The 12,098-nt window shown below is 33.3% G+C and overlaps 1 protein-coding gene across 4 annotated transcripts in view; it reads left to right on the top strand.

The window, feature by feature from the left end:
- The window catches only part of ARHGEF10 (Rho guanine nucleotide exchange factor 10), a 221,909-nt gene that overhangs the window by 70,256 nt on the left and 139,555 nt on the right, over nucleotides 1-12,098 (top strand). For 2 of the 4 annotated variants that reach the window (XM_051976004.1, XM_051976001.1), the window contains exons 3-5: nucleotides 500-682; nucleotides 4,325-4,612; nucleotides 9,257-9,323. In XM_051976004.1, coding sequence (XP_051831964.1) covers nucleotides 500-682; nucleotides 4,325-4,612; nucleotides 9,257-9,323 — 538 coding nt within the window. The remainder of the gene's footprint in view (nucleotides 1-499; nucleotides 683-4,324; nucleotides 4,613-9,256; nucleotides 9,324-12,098) is intronic. The other 2 variants (XM_051976003.1, XM_051976002.1) reach the window with 2 other exon arrangements.

The following is a 12,098-nucleotide window of genomic DNA, read 5'->3' as shown; positions in this document are numbered from 1 at the left end:
TGATCATTTGAAGTAGTAAACTTCACTTGAAGTTAAAACCCTCTACCTTCTAGTTTAATGAAATTGCTTTGATGCATTACAAAAAACTTAGTTTTCTCACAAATTTTATTAAAATTTCCTCAACGAGGTGATTATTTTCTTGTTTAAAAAAACAAAAACAAACTATGAGATTTAGAAGTAGGACAGAAGCTAAATCAAAACTTTGTAAATTTTTGTTATTTTTAAATCTTAAAAAGTGAATTTTAAAAATCCCTATTGCTAATGATCAAAAAAGGAGGTAAGATAGTGAAATCTGACAGTAGTGATGAAATTTTGGAAAATATTTACCACCACTACCTTTGCATATTTGCTAGTAGAAATGTCAACTAAGAAATTGATGTATAGCCACTATGGTAAATTGTTGATCAATCATAGGATAAACTCTTTGTTTTTTAATCAGAATGTTAACATTTTTGTACTATTAACTAATGCTAACTATCTCATATTTGTCCTTGTTCAGTTTTAGAAAATGAGTTAAAAAGTGCTACTAATAATGATGAAGAGGAAGAAGGAGAACAATTTGATTTTGACAGTGGAGATGAAATTCCAGAAGCTGATAGACAAGTACTTCTGCCATCATCCGAATTTAACTCCAGAGAGGATGGTGAAAATAAAGAAGGTCCATCAACAGGTGAATGTCCAGGTGGTCATCATGCTGTATGAGTATTGTTTTATAGAACTTTTAACTGATTCCTCTCCCTCCCTTCATCCCACCTCATCTTAGAAGTCTGCTTAAACATCCTGGAGAAAAGTGAATTTTGATAAAAGGCATGATTGTATTTTTTTTTTAGTTTCTCAGTTAAATTCAGTAAACATAAAACTCCTTGTGTGAATCAGGCACTGTGCTGAGAACTGAGAATAGTAAAAGAGGCAAAAGACAATCTCTTCCTTCAAGGAGTTAACAATCTAATTGGGGAGACTATGCAAATATATATATATATATTATGTATGTATAAATAAAGATATACACATCTATCTATCCATCTCAAATTGTAAATAGGATAAATGGGAAATAATTTAAAAGGGGAAAGCCCTGAAATTGAGGAGTATGAGAAAGATAAGATTTTAGTTTGGAACTTAATGAAAGCTGGAGAGATCAGTTCATTAAATATAGGTTAAATTTCACACATAATTTGTCTTCCAATACAATTTTCCATTATTTCTAACTAAATTTGGGGGAGTGAAAGGAAAGATATTTTCCTTTCTTTTTTTATATTTATTTTTAATTTTTATTTAATAATTACTTTATATTGACACTCGTTTCTGTTCCGATTTTTTTTTCCCTCCCTCCCTCCACCCCCTCCCCTAGATGGCAAGCAGTCCTTTATATGTTAAATATGTTTCAGTATATCCTAGATACAATATATGTTTGCAGAACCGAACAGTTCTCTTGTTGCATAGGGAGAATTGGATTCAGAAGGTATAGATAACCCGGGAAGAAAAACAAAAATGCAGATAGTTCACATTCGTTTCCCAGTGTTCTTTCTTTGGGTGTAGCTGCTTTTGTCCGTCATTTATTAATTGAAACTCAGGTCTCTTTGTCAATGAAATCCACTTCCATCAAAATATGTCCTCATACAATATCGTTGTCGAAGTGTATAATGATCTCCTGGTTCTGCTCATTTCACTTAGCATCAGTTCATGTAAGTCTCGCCAGTCCTCTCTGTATTCATCCTGCTGGTCATTTCTTACAGAACAATAATATTCCATAACATTCACATGCCACAATTTACCCAGCCATTCTCCAATTGATGGGCATCCATTCATTTTCCAGTTTCTAGCCACTACAAACAGGGCTGCTACAAACATTTTGGCACATACAGGTCCCTTTCCCTTCTTTAGTATTTCTTTGGGATATAAGCCCAGTAGTAGCACTGCTGGATCAAAGGGTATGCACAATTTGATAATTTTTTGGGCATAATTCCAGATTGCTCTCCAGAATGGTTGGATTCATTCACAACTCCACCAACGATGCATCAGTGTCCCAGTTTTCCCGCATCCCCTCCAACATTCATCATTATTTTTTCCTGTCATCTTAGCCAATCTGACAGGTGTGTAGTGGTATCTCAGAGTTGTCTTAATTTGCATTTCTCTGATCAATAATGATTTGGAACACTCTTTCATATGAGTGGTAATAGTTTCAATTTCATCCTCTGAAAATTGTCTGTTCATATCCTTTGACCATTTATCAATTGGAGAATGGCTTGATTTCTTATAAATTTGAGTCAGTTCTCTATATATTTTGGAAATGAGGCCTTTATCAGAACCTTTAACTGTGAAAATGTTTTCCCAGTTTGTTGCTTCCCTTCTAATCTTGTTTGCATTAGTTTTATTTGTACAAAGGCTTTTTAATTTGATGTAATCAAAATTTTCTATTTTGTGATCAGTAATGGTCTCTAATTTATCTTTGGTCACAAATTTCTTTCTCCTCCACAAGTCTGAGAGATAAACTATTCTATGTTCCTCTAATTTATTTATAATCTCGTTCTTTATGCCTAGGTCATAGACCCATTTTGATCTTATCTTGGTATATGGTGTTAAGTGTGGGTCCATGCCTAATTTCTGCCATACTAATTTCCAACTATCCCAGCAGTTTTTATCAAATAATGAATTCTTTTCCCAGAAGTTAGGGGCTTTGGTTTTGTCAAACACTAGATTGCTGTAGTTGACTATTCTGTCTTGTGAACCTAGCCTTTTCCACTGATCCACTAATCTATTTCTTAGCCAATACCAAATGGTTTTGGTGACTGCTGCTTTATAATATAATTTTAGATCAGGTACAGCTAGACCACCTTCATTTGATTTTTTTTTTCATTAATTCCCTTGAGATTCTCGACTTTTTATTGTTCCATATGAATTTTGTTGTTATTTTTTCTAGATCAATAAAATATTTTCTTGGAAGTCTGATTGGTATAGCACTAAATAAATAGATTAGTTTAGGGAGTATTGTCATCTTTATTATGTTCGCTCAGCCGATCCAAGAGCACTTGATATTTTCCTTTCAAAGAAAACTAATTTCTTATTAATCTATTGGATATTTTAGAACCCAATTAAAGAAGCGTGTATTACCTGTGCTGATTCTTGGTGTTTAAAGTTAAAAAAAAAAAAAAACATTCCCTGTCCCCAAGGTTCTTGAATTCTACAGAGGAATGATAGGATCATAATCTTAGAGGGAAGGGGTCTTAGAGACCATCTAGTCCAACCCCATTATTTTACAAATGATGTTACTGAGTTCCAGAAAGATTTCATTCACCTAAGATCACAGAAGTCTTAAGTGACAAACCCAGGACTCCAAGCAGTTCTTTTGACTCTGAACACAGTGCTCTTTCTGTACCATGTTGCTTTTCATGTCACAGATAAGTATACAAACAATAGCATGAGAAGAAAAAGAGCAATGAAGACTGGTAGCAATGGGTGACAGTCAGGAAAAACTTCCCATAGAAGGTGGTGCCTGGGCTGATTTGTGAAAACTGAGAATCCTAGGGGGAGATGAACAGATAAGTACATTTTAGTTATGGGGGACAGACTGTGCAGAGAGAGGCACAGAGGTGAAAGAATTGCAGGAAGGCCATTGGCTGAAACACACTATGTGACGTGGAATAATATGTAATAAATCAGGAAATGTAGACTGCAGCCAGATAATGAAGGATCCTAAATGCCTAACATTATCCTAGAGAAAATGAAACCCCCTGAAGAAAGATACTGGATATAATGATGTGTTGATTCGATGCAAACTGATACTGGATATAGTTACTTATTTTATCTAAATCCAATGAAGTATTCAACTGGGGAAACTGGTTGGATTAAAGCAAAAGCCCTCTATGAATTTATTCACTTACATGATGTATCTGGAATGCTTATGTCATTGCTCAGGTGATCAAGATGATCTGTTCACCAGGCCACAACTTAATTTTGTAAATAGTTTTCAGTAGTTATTAAGTTATTGAAATTCTTGCTGTTCTACAAAAATTCCCTTGATCTCAACCTTATTTTTCAAAGATTTAGCCCTCTCTCACAGCTAAGATCACTTCCTTTGAAAGTCCCTGCACCAGCAGTTTAAGAAAACAACCCCTTGAATTTTTATCATAGATGTTAAGTTATACACATGAGATCAAAAGCCTTTTTCAAAGCTTCAGAATACCTGACATCAGAAGATAAGACTTGAATTGGAGGGTTTTAAACTTTACTATTTTATCTTTTCCCATTCCTAGAGAGAACTGAAGAGATACTTGATGGGTATAATCCCATGAGCCATGGAAAAATGAAGATTCTTTTTCTTTCTTAGGAGACAGTAATGAAGCTGGAGGAGACAATTTGCAAGCTGTAGAAGATGGTAAACTAGCTGTGCCTGTGAAAGTGAATCCATATTCAGTCATCAATATTACACCATTCCAGGAGAAGGACCACCTTTCACCAGATCCAAGTGCTGAAGAAGAAAGTTCAAACTCCAGTGTGCCAAGTGTTTATTCTGTTCCTGTGCCTTGTGGTTATGCAGTTCCCTCCAATTTACCATTGATACTTCCGGCCTACTCTAGTCCCATCATCATTCGCACTCTTTCTGTGGATGAAGAAGGTAATTTTTATCTTATGTATACAGAAAGGAAATTGATAGATATGGTTATTCTTGGTTGTAAATCAAATTATTTTCCATTAAAAACATATGAACTTAAGAATCATCAACAAAGACAAACATTGGTACTCAAAGAACAAAAAGATAATTATATATGAAATTATATATTTATACTATTTAAAATTGTTTAGACATGTATTAATTTTTTAAGGAGCAAAATTATCCTGTTTGTGTTCTCTTCTTCTTCTTCTTTTTTTTTTTTTTTTTTGTCTTCTGGGCTTTTAAAATGCCTTATTTATCTTTTTATTTATTTTTTTTTTGCATGTTATTACCCATTAATTTACTTCCTCCCCCTGTCCATTAGTCCTTTCCCATCTACCCCCAAGTAGAAGGCCTCTTGCAACAAATAAGTATAATAAGGAAACCCAAAGCAACATTTTAGCCACATCTGAAAACGTACATCTTATTCTGTACTTCTAGTCCATCACCTCTCTTCCAAGAAATGGAGACATGCTTAATCATCAGTCTTTTAGAGTCAAAAATGGTAAGTGTTATAAGAGTTCTAAAGACTTTCAGAGTTATTATCCTTTATAATATTGTGGTTTTCCCCTATTTTTCAAAGAATTTGGAAACAATTGCGGATCTTGAATTCCATTCTTTCTATTAAAAGAACAAAAATACTCTTTTATAGGGGGAAACATTTGTTAAGAGATTTAATTGTCTGGAAAATCTGTTCATTTCAAATACAAGTGATGTTTAGCTGACCTATTTTCATGAATTGAAAGCACAATAAGTCAGTCTGATTTCAGTCAACCTCTCTAATCTAATGAAGTGACCAAAATGCTTAAATCTCTCTTTTTTCCTAATCGTAAAGTTCTATTTTTTATTTCAGGTTTTTATTTATTTATTTAAAGAAGAAAGTTATAACATAAAGCCTGTTTAACTGAGGTGTCAGAAATGAGTTTATTATAAGTTTTGTGAGGCAGGCCATTTCTAGGAATAACATCATCTGAAGAATGGAGAGTCATTTATTTTAAAATATATGTAACTCCTACTAGCAGCTGGAGAAAAGAATTGAGTATATGTCTGTGTTGAGAAATAAGGAAGGAAAAGGGGTTTGTTTTCTGTAAGAAGAAAGCAAAAGTGATGTTGTCCTAATCGAGAAAAAAAAAAAGAGCTCCAGGGGATTTGCTTCCTAACCATAGAGATATATTATAACTACAGATTATTGAAGATATATCTAGTAAAAATCGAAGAAATGAAGTAAATGATGATTACAAAGAGTTTATCAATAAGAGATCATTCCAGGCTAGAAATGAAAGAATGAATTAATTGCTTATCTTAAAAACACTGTGCTAAGCATGGGGGAAATATAATACTTTTAAAAGAGATAGTCTTTCTCCTCAAATGAAATTACATTCTTATAGAGGAAGATAATGGATATGGGAGTGTGGTCACTAGCGGGAGGGGAAGGGAGAGGCGGATAGTTCATTCTGAGAAAGTAGAAAAGTGGAGGGGATGCAAGCAGATAATAGGATGGATATGTAGCTATAATGATTGTAAAGTAGAAGTTCAGTTAATGTTTAGTCATAGGATATAGTGTGGGCTAATTTACACTTTCTCCATCAGGCTTTATAGAAAAGGTGCTCATAGGCAGTCATGAGGGTAATTTTCAGTCTAGGGGTCAGGAACAGAGTTTGTAAATTCAACAACTTAGGTAAAAGAAGTCAGAACAAATATAGGAATATAGGAATATAGTTCAAATTCAATTTTCCTTCTTTTATATCCATGAATTTTCAATCTCATTCCCTCATGCCTGTACTGAATCCCTCTGCCTGTTAAAATCCTTTCTAATAAACCTAACTGAGGGTTCCTCTATGCAGCCTGATTCCCTGCTTCCTATACTCAAAAGTGATGTTTTTCACCTCATATCTCTCATGCCTTACCTTACATAATCAATCACATCAACTAATATTATAGTTATTTGTTTGCTTTCATAACTTAGGCCTTCCACTAGACTATAAAGTTTTTAGGAGAATAGGTCATGCCATTTTTAAACTTTTATGTTCGTAGCATCCAACAGTGTTGTATTATACTCCGTAGGTGTCTGCCAAACATTTATTAAATCAAATCTTGAATTTAATTTTTAGAAGGAATTTCCAAATAAGAATGATGTTTATAGTGAATGAATAAATATTATTTTTTTCTTAAAATGTCTTTAAGCATTATTTATTATGTAAAGCATGTATTATGTCTTTATAATTCATAAATAATAAAGAAATAAGTACTCTCAATGAATCAGTCAGCATGTATTTATCAAGCTCCTTTTCTGTGCAAGGTACTTGCTAGATGCTACAGATATAAAGACAAAAATGAAATGATCCCTATTCTCAGGAAATTTTTATTCTATTGGGAGAGACAATATGTATGCATATAAATATGTATAAAATAAACACAAAAGATTTTTTTGGGGTAGCATTAGTATATGAATCCGTATTTTCCCGACTTTTAAGTTCAGTGTCCTAACTATTATCCCAAACAACTTGTTGCATAACAAGAAGATATGGTGGGTTGAATCATCAACTGTGTGAAAGGAAATAACATAAAGCTAAAAAGTTGGTTGTAGTCAGATTTTGAAGAGTTTTAAATGCCAGAGAGGAATTTATATTTGATTTGAGAGAAATAGGGAACCATGAGAGCTTATTAAGTAGTGGAGAGATACAGTTAGATTTATCTTTGGGGGATATCACTGGCACCAGTATGGAGAATAGATTGGAAAGAGGAGAGAAGTGAATCAGAGAAATAAATTAGAAATCTACAGAAATAACATACATGAGAAGTGATAAAGGCCTGGACTAGGACTATTGGTTATGTGATTAAAAAAAAAACAATATTAAGTTACTTTTACATAGGACTTTATAATAGCTCTCTCAAATCTTCTGGTATCTGGCCAAGATATAGAGAATTTTTAGCATGAATGATAATATTATTATATATTTATAATAATGAAATAGCATTAAGTGACATGATATTGATAATAAAATCATTTGTAATGAACAATAAAATGTATAGTATAAAATGCATGCTTCGGTGTTAATGTGGTAATTTTTTTTCTCATGTTAATAGAGATTTTTTTGGTCGTAATATCAGATTACATCAATTTAGGGACTTTAGTGAGGAAACTTCTATCATTGTAGGTTAATAACTATTCTAGTTATAGTTCTGTTCTATTATATGTTCTGTTACTGTTTTAGTCACCTGCTTGGGAAAATGAGAGACTGAGTGACTTGTTCAGGATGACATTTCATTGTATATCAGAGATGGTTCATGAATCCAGGTTATCTTGTCTCAAGGCTAGTTCTTTCTTCATTAATCATTAAATAATGATCCAAACTATGGGTTATATTTTATTATTATTCAATTCAGTTCAATTATTTAATGTAATATGTCAAAGTTGGTCTATTTTCTGAAGTATTTAGGGATAGCTATAGACTATTGTCTGTTTATTTTTGTCTCCATATCCTCCTCTTTCTTAGATGGGTGGTAATTTGTGGGTATTCACTGAGAGAATCACTGGTTGATCCTATGCTTTTCAGAAAAGCAATTCCCAAGAGTTATTTTAGTTGTCCTGCATTCACCTAACTAGCTATTTTTGATTTTTTTTTAATTTTTGTTTTTCTAACTCTTTAATAGTAGAAATATTGAGCCCAGTGTTCTGTCTCAAAGAGCAATATCTAAATAAAGGGTTCTTAATCTGAGTTGATCAATTTGTTGGGGTTGGGAAAGGAACCCCAAAAGGTTGGAGTCACAGACTGGTGTCTCAAGTTGTCTTAAAAGAAATCGCAGGCTTAAACCCATTTCCTGGTCAAGGGGCACATACAAACAGAATAAATTCCAAGAAAATTTAGAAAATTACTGCTATTGGCTAGTATTGTTTGTGGCACTCAAGACCAAATAACCTCAGAGGTTCCTAGGCAGCCATCATTGTTTGTGTCATTTCCAAGGCTGGATAGCCTTAGGGTTTCTCTGGAATTGCATATATCATCTGAAGGGCTGTGCAAGGTCACCGACCTCATTTTTCCCCTGCAGAGACATTTGGGACCAGTGGCCAGATATAGATCTAGAGGACTGGAGTTATTTCTGGATACTATGGGAGACCTTGACTTTTTAAGCTAAGAAATAGGTCTCAATTTGATTGAGGCTGTACCCATTCAGTCATTATGGCTAAGTTGCAATTGAGGAAAAGAATCTCTTTCACCTAGTTCAAAAAAGATCCAGATAAATGAATGAATGAATGAATGAATGAATGAATGAATCTGGGAGAGAAGATTTCTGACTTCAGGATTTCTGACTAAAGCAGAAATGATAGCTATTTACATTGATTCTGAGTCAATCAAGACCCAAACTATGAGTTAGGGTACTAGTAACTTGGCAAGGATTTGGAGAGAAATAAAGTGATTGTACCAATTGGTTCAAAGTAGAGACCAGTAGCTTATTTGTAAGCAATCAATTCATACACTACTGGTTAGCACAGAACAGATTGCTCTTTTTTGTTGTTGCTGCTCTTTGTCTTGCTCCACTTCAAATATTTGTACAGAAGAGGACACAAAATAAATGATTTTTTTTCTGTTTTTTTTTTTTTTCTAGTAGATACACAGGAGCTTACAGAAGAATCTCATTTCAATTCTTTAAGTTCAGAGGATCCCCCAAACAGGTATGTGTGCAATTAATTGCACCCAGTATAGCCTTAAACTATAACTTAATTGTGACTTGAGACCTTATAATAATAACAAATAACAAATATAATATAACTAAAATGTTGCAGATGTTTGTCTTCTCCTGTTTCCCACACTACCTCTTAATTAGCATTTAAGAATCTTTTTTTAAAAGCAATTTATTTTTTTTATTTCTGGGTTAGATTTACATGATTATAATATAAGTCTGGAGTCCCCCAAACAATGGGAGAAAAGGTGGGGGTAGAGGGATGGAGGCTTCTGTGTTCAGACTATTTAATCTTGTTATTTGCAGTTTTTACTTTGCACTCCCTTTTACTGACAAATACCTTATCAGATGGGAGATGCCTTTTCTCAGGAGATCATAGTGAACCCCTTTTTGCTTTTTCTTACTCTGAGAGTCTCTGATTGTTTTTGTGGTCGACCCTGTCCCACACAATTATCTATGCCCAATGAATACATGTATATATGCACACACATATGGAGTATATTTGAATTATCTATTTACAGTTGGATTTATTTGATACCATTTTCTTTGAAAACTTTAATGCAAGTTATTCTAACTTACTTTCTTCCTTATACATTTCCAAATTCCTAAGCCTTCCTCTTGGCTTATATAAAAGCAGATGATTTTCAGATCTATATTGTTAGGTGTGGTGCCTCTTTTGGTATCCTGATAGCTCTCTAGTTTCATATGCCTTCTGGACATTTTTACCTTAAGTCCCACCATTGTCACAAACTCAACCATGTTTAAAACTGAATTTCTATTCTGTTTCCTTCACTCTGTTAATACTCTTGCAATCTACCCAATCAGCTAGGGTTTACCCTAAAGTCATCAGCTTTTGAAATCCTACTCATTAAAGCTCAGCTCAAATCTTACCTCTTCTATGATGTGCCTCTTCTGGCATATATAACTAAAAGTTCTTGCTCTCCTCCAAATACCCCCATATAATGTTTTTAGCTGCAGGATCCATGAATTGCCTCTAATTCCCAGTGCAATAAATTAACTGGGATACAATTATGTAATACAAGTTATACCATTGCACGCTCCTGAAAAAATTTTCTGTTCATCGGAGACATTCTTACATATCTTTTATTTTTTGAGCTTTTCAATCAGTATTCCTTCAAACTCCTTAATTTAATAAAACCTCATTTTCTTCTAAGGATATATCTTATAACTCCTTCCTTTAAAAACAACTCTTTCCTTCCCCTTAATAATTGGTATATTTCTTATTTTCTAATGATACTTCCAAATTGCCTTTCTACCTTCATCCTTAAATCTTTCTTCTTTTGAGATACATATATTTATCTTTACTTATTTTTCTTGTTGTTATCTACTGATCTTTAGGTTATGCACCCAAATTTCTGAAAGACCTTAAGACTTAGATTAGTATTTCCTTGATAACAAACACTGCTATTTATACTCTGGAATATTAGTATTCATGTGGACAACATATTGCATATCCTGATTTTATGATTCCTTGACTTTCTTAATTTAATCTTGGAAAGATCAGTGACCTGGAAATCAAGACCAGGGTTCTGATCTTGCTTTTGTAACTTATTCTTAGGCAAGTAATTAGCTTCTCCAGGACTCAGTTTTGTTATCAGTAAAATGAAGAGCTTGCATAATATGATTTCTAGAATCTCCTCCATTCTATGATTTTTAAAATATAGTTACCTCTTCTGTACTGTGACTTTTCTTTCACAATTTCTATATATCACAGGTCAACATAAGAAATTAAATGGGAATCTTTAGGGAGGTTTGCTTTTGCAAACAAATGATTTTAAGACCAGCAGATGACACAGAAAAAAATTAGAAACTTAGAAATATATAAATATATGTGTAATATTGTATAATATCAACATATGTCATCCCTTAATACCTTAAATATAATTTCTTCTTCTCTGATATGAAGGGAGGGCCAAAAAAATTTTACGTGAATTTTCCAGATTGCCAGAGCACTGTATCCCTAACCCCCACAATGGGGAATGGATAAATCCATACATATATGGAAATACTTTTCATAAATCAATATTTATTTAGGAGAAAGTTCTTAGAAGTCTTTGGCAGAATATGCCCCTCAGCTATATCTGGATGAAAGGTTAAACTTGGAATAGAGAGAAAAATAAAGTAAGGATTAAGATTTAAGATGTGCTTCCAATTCAAACTATCTTTGCTTATGTTTCAGCCAAGGCTTGAAACAATTCTTTGCTATTTGTCAGTAAATAATTATTTTCTTGCAAAGGACATTTTTTTTTTAGGTAAGAATGCTAATATTTTTAGAGTACTACATGAATGCCTTTAAAATTAGAAACTTGAAGGCTTTTAATTATAAAGCATTTATTTAGGTATTCAAAATCTAACTACATTTTGGCAAAAAATAAAATCATTTTAGACTTCATCTGTTATAATGAACAAAATCTATATTTATCTGGAAATGAGAAGTATTGGAAATGTGAGGGATGTAGAAGACCCTTACCCAACATGATTACTCAGAGATCACTCAGTAGAAGGCAGAAGAGTTGTTTATTGAAAACCTCCGGAGAATGAGCCATCCCATCATGAGATAAGAAAAAGAAAGTTCGCGGTAGGAGGGCTAAAGAAGTAGTAAAGATACATAACTTTTATACAAGAAATTACATCACAAGTAAGAGAGCATTGAGAAGGGGAGGAGGAGGCATCTAATTGGTTGTTGCTATTTGGGGAGATTGGAATGGAAGGTTTCCGTTTCCCCGAAATCTCCTGATTTCTAGGA

This window comes from Antechinus flavipes, chromosome 2 (assembly GCF_016432865.1).
Source record: "Antechinus flavipes isolate AdamAnt ecotype Samford, QLD, Australia chromosome 2, AdamAnt_v2, whole genome shotgun sequence".
Taxonomy (NCBI): Eukaryota; Metazoa; Chordata; class Mammalia; order Dasyuromorphia; family Dasyuridae; genus Antechinus; species Antechinus flavipes.
The sequence above is the reverse complement of the archived record's forward strand: the minus strand, read 5'-3'. Positions and strand labels throughout refer to the sequence as shown.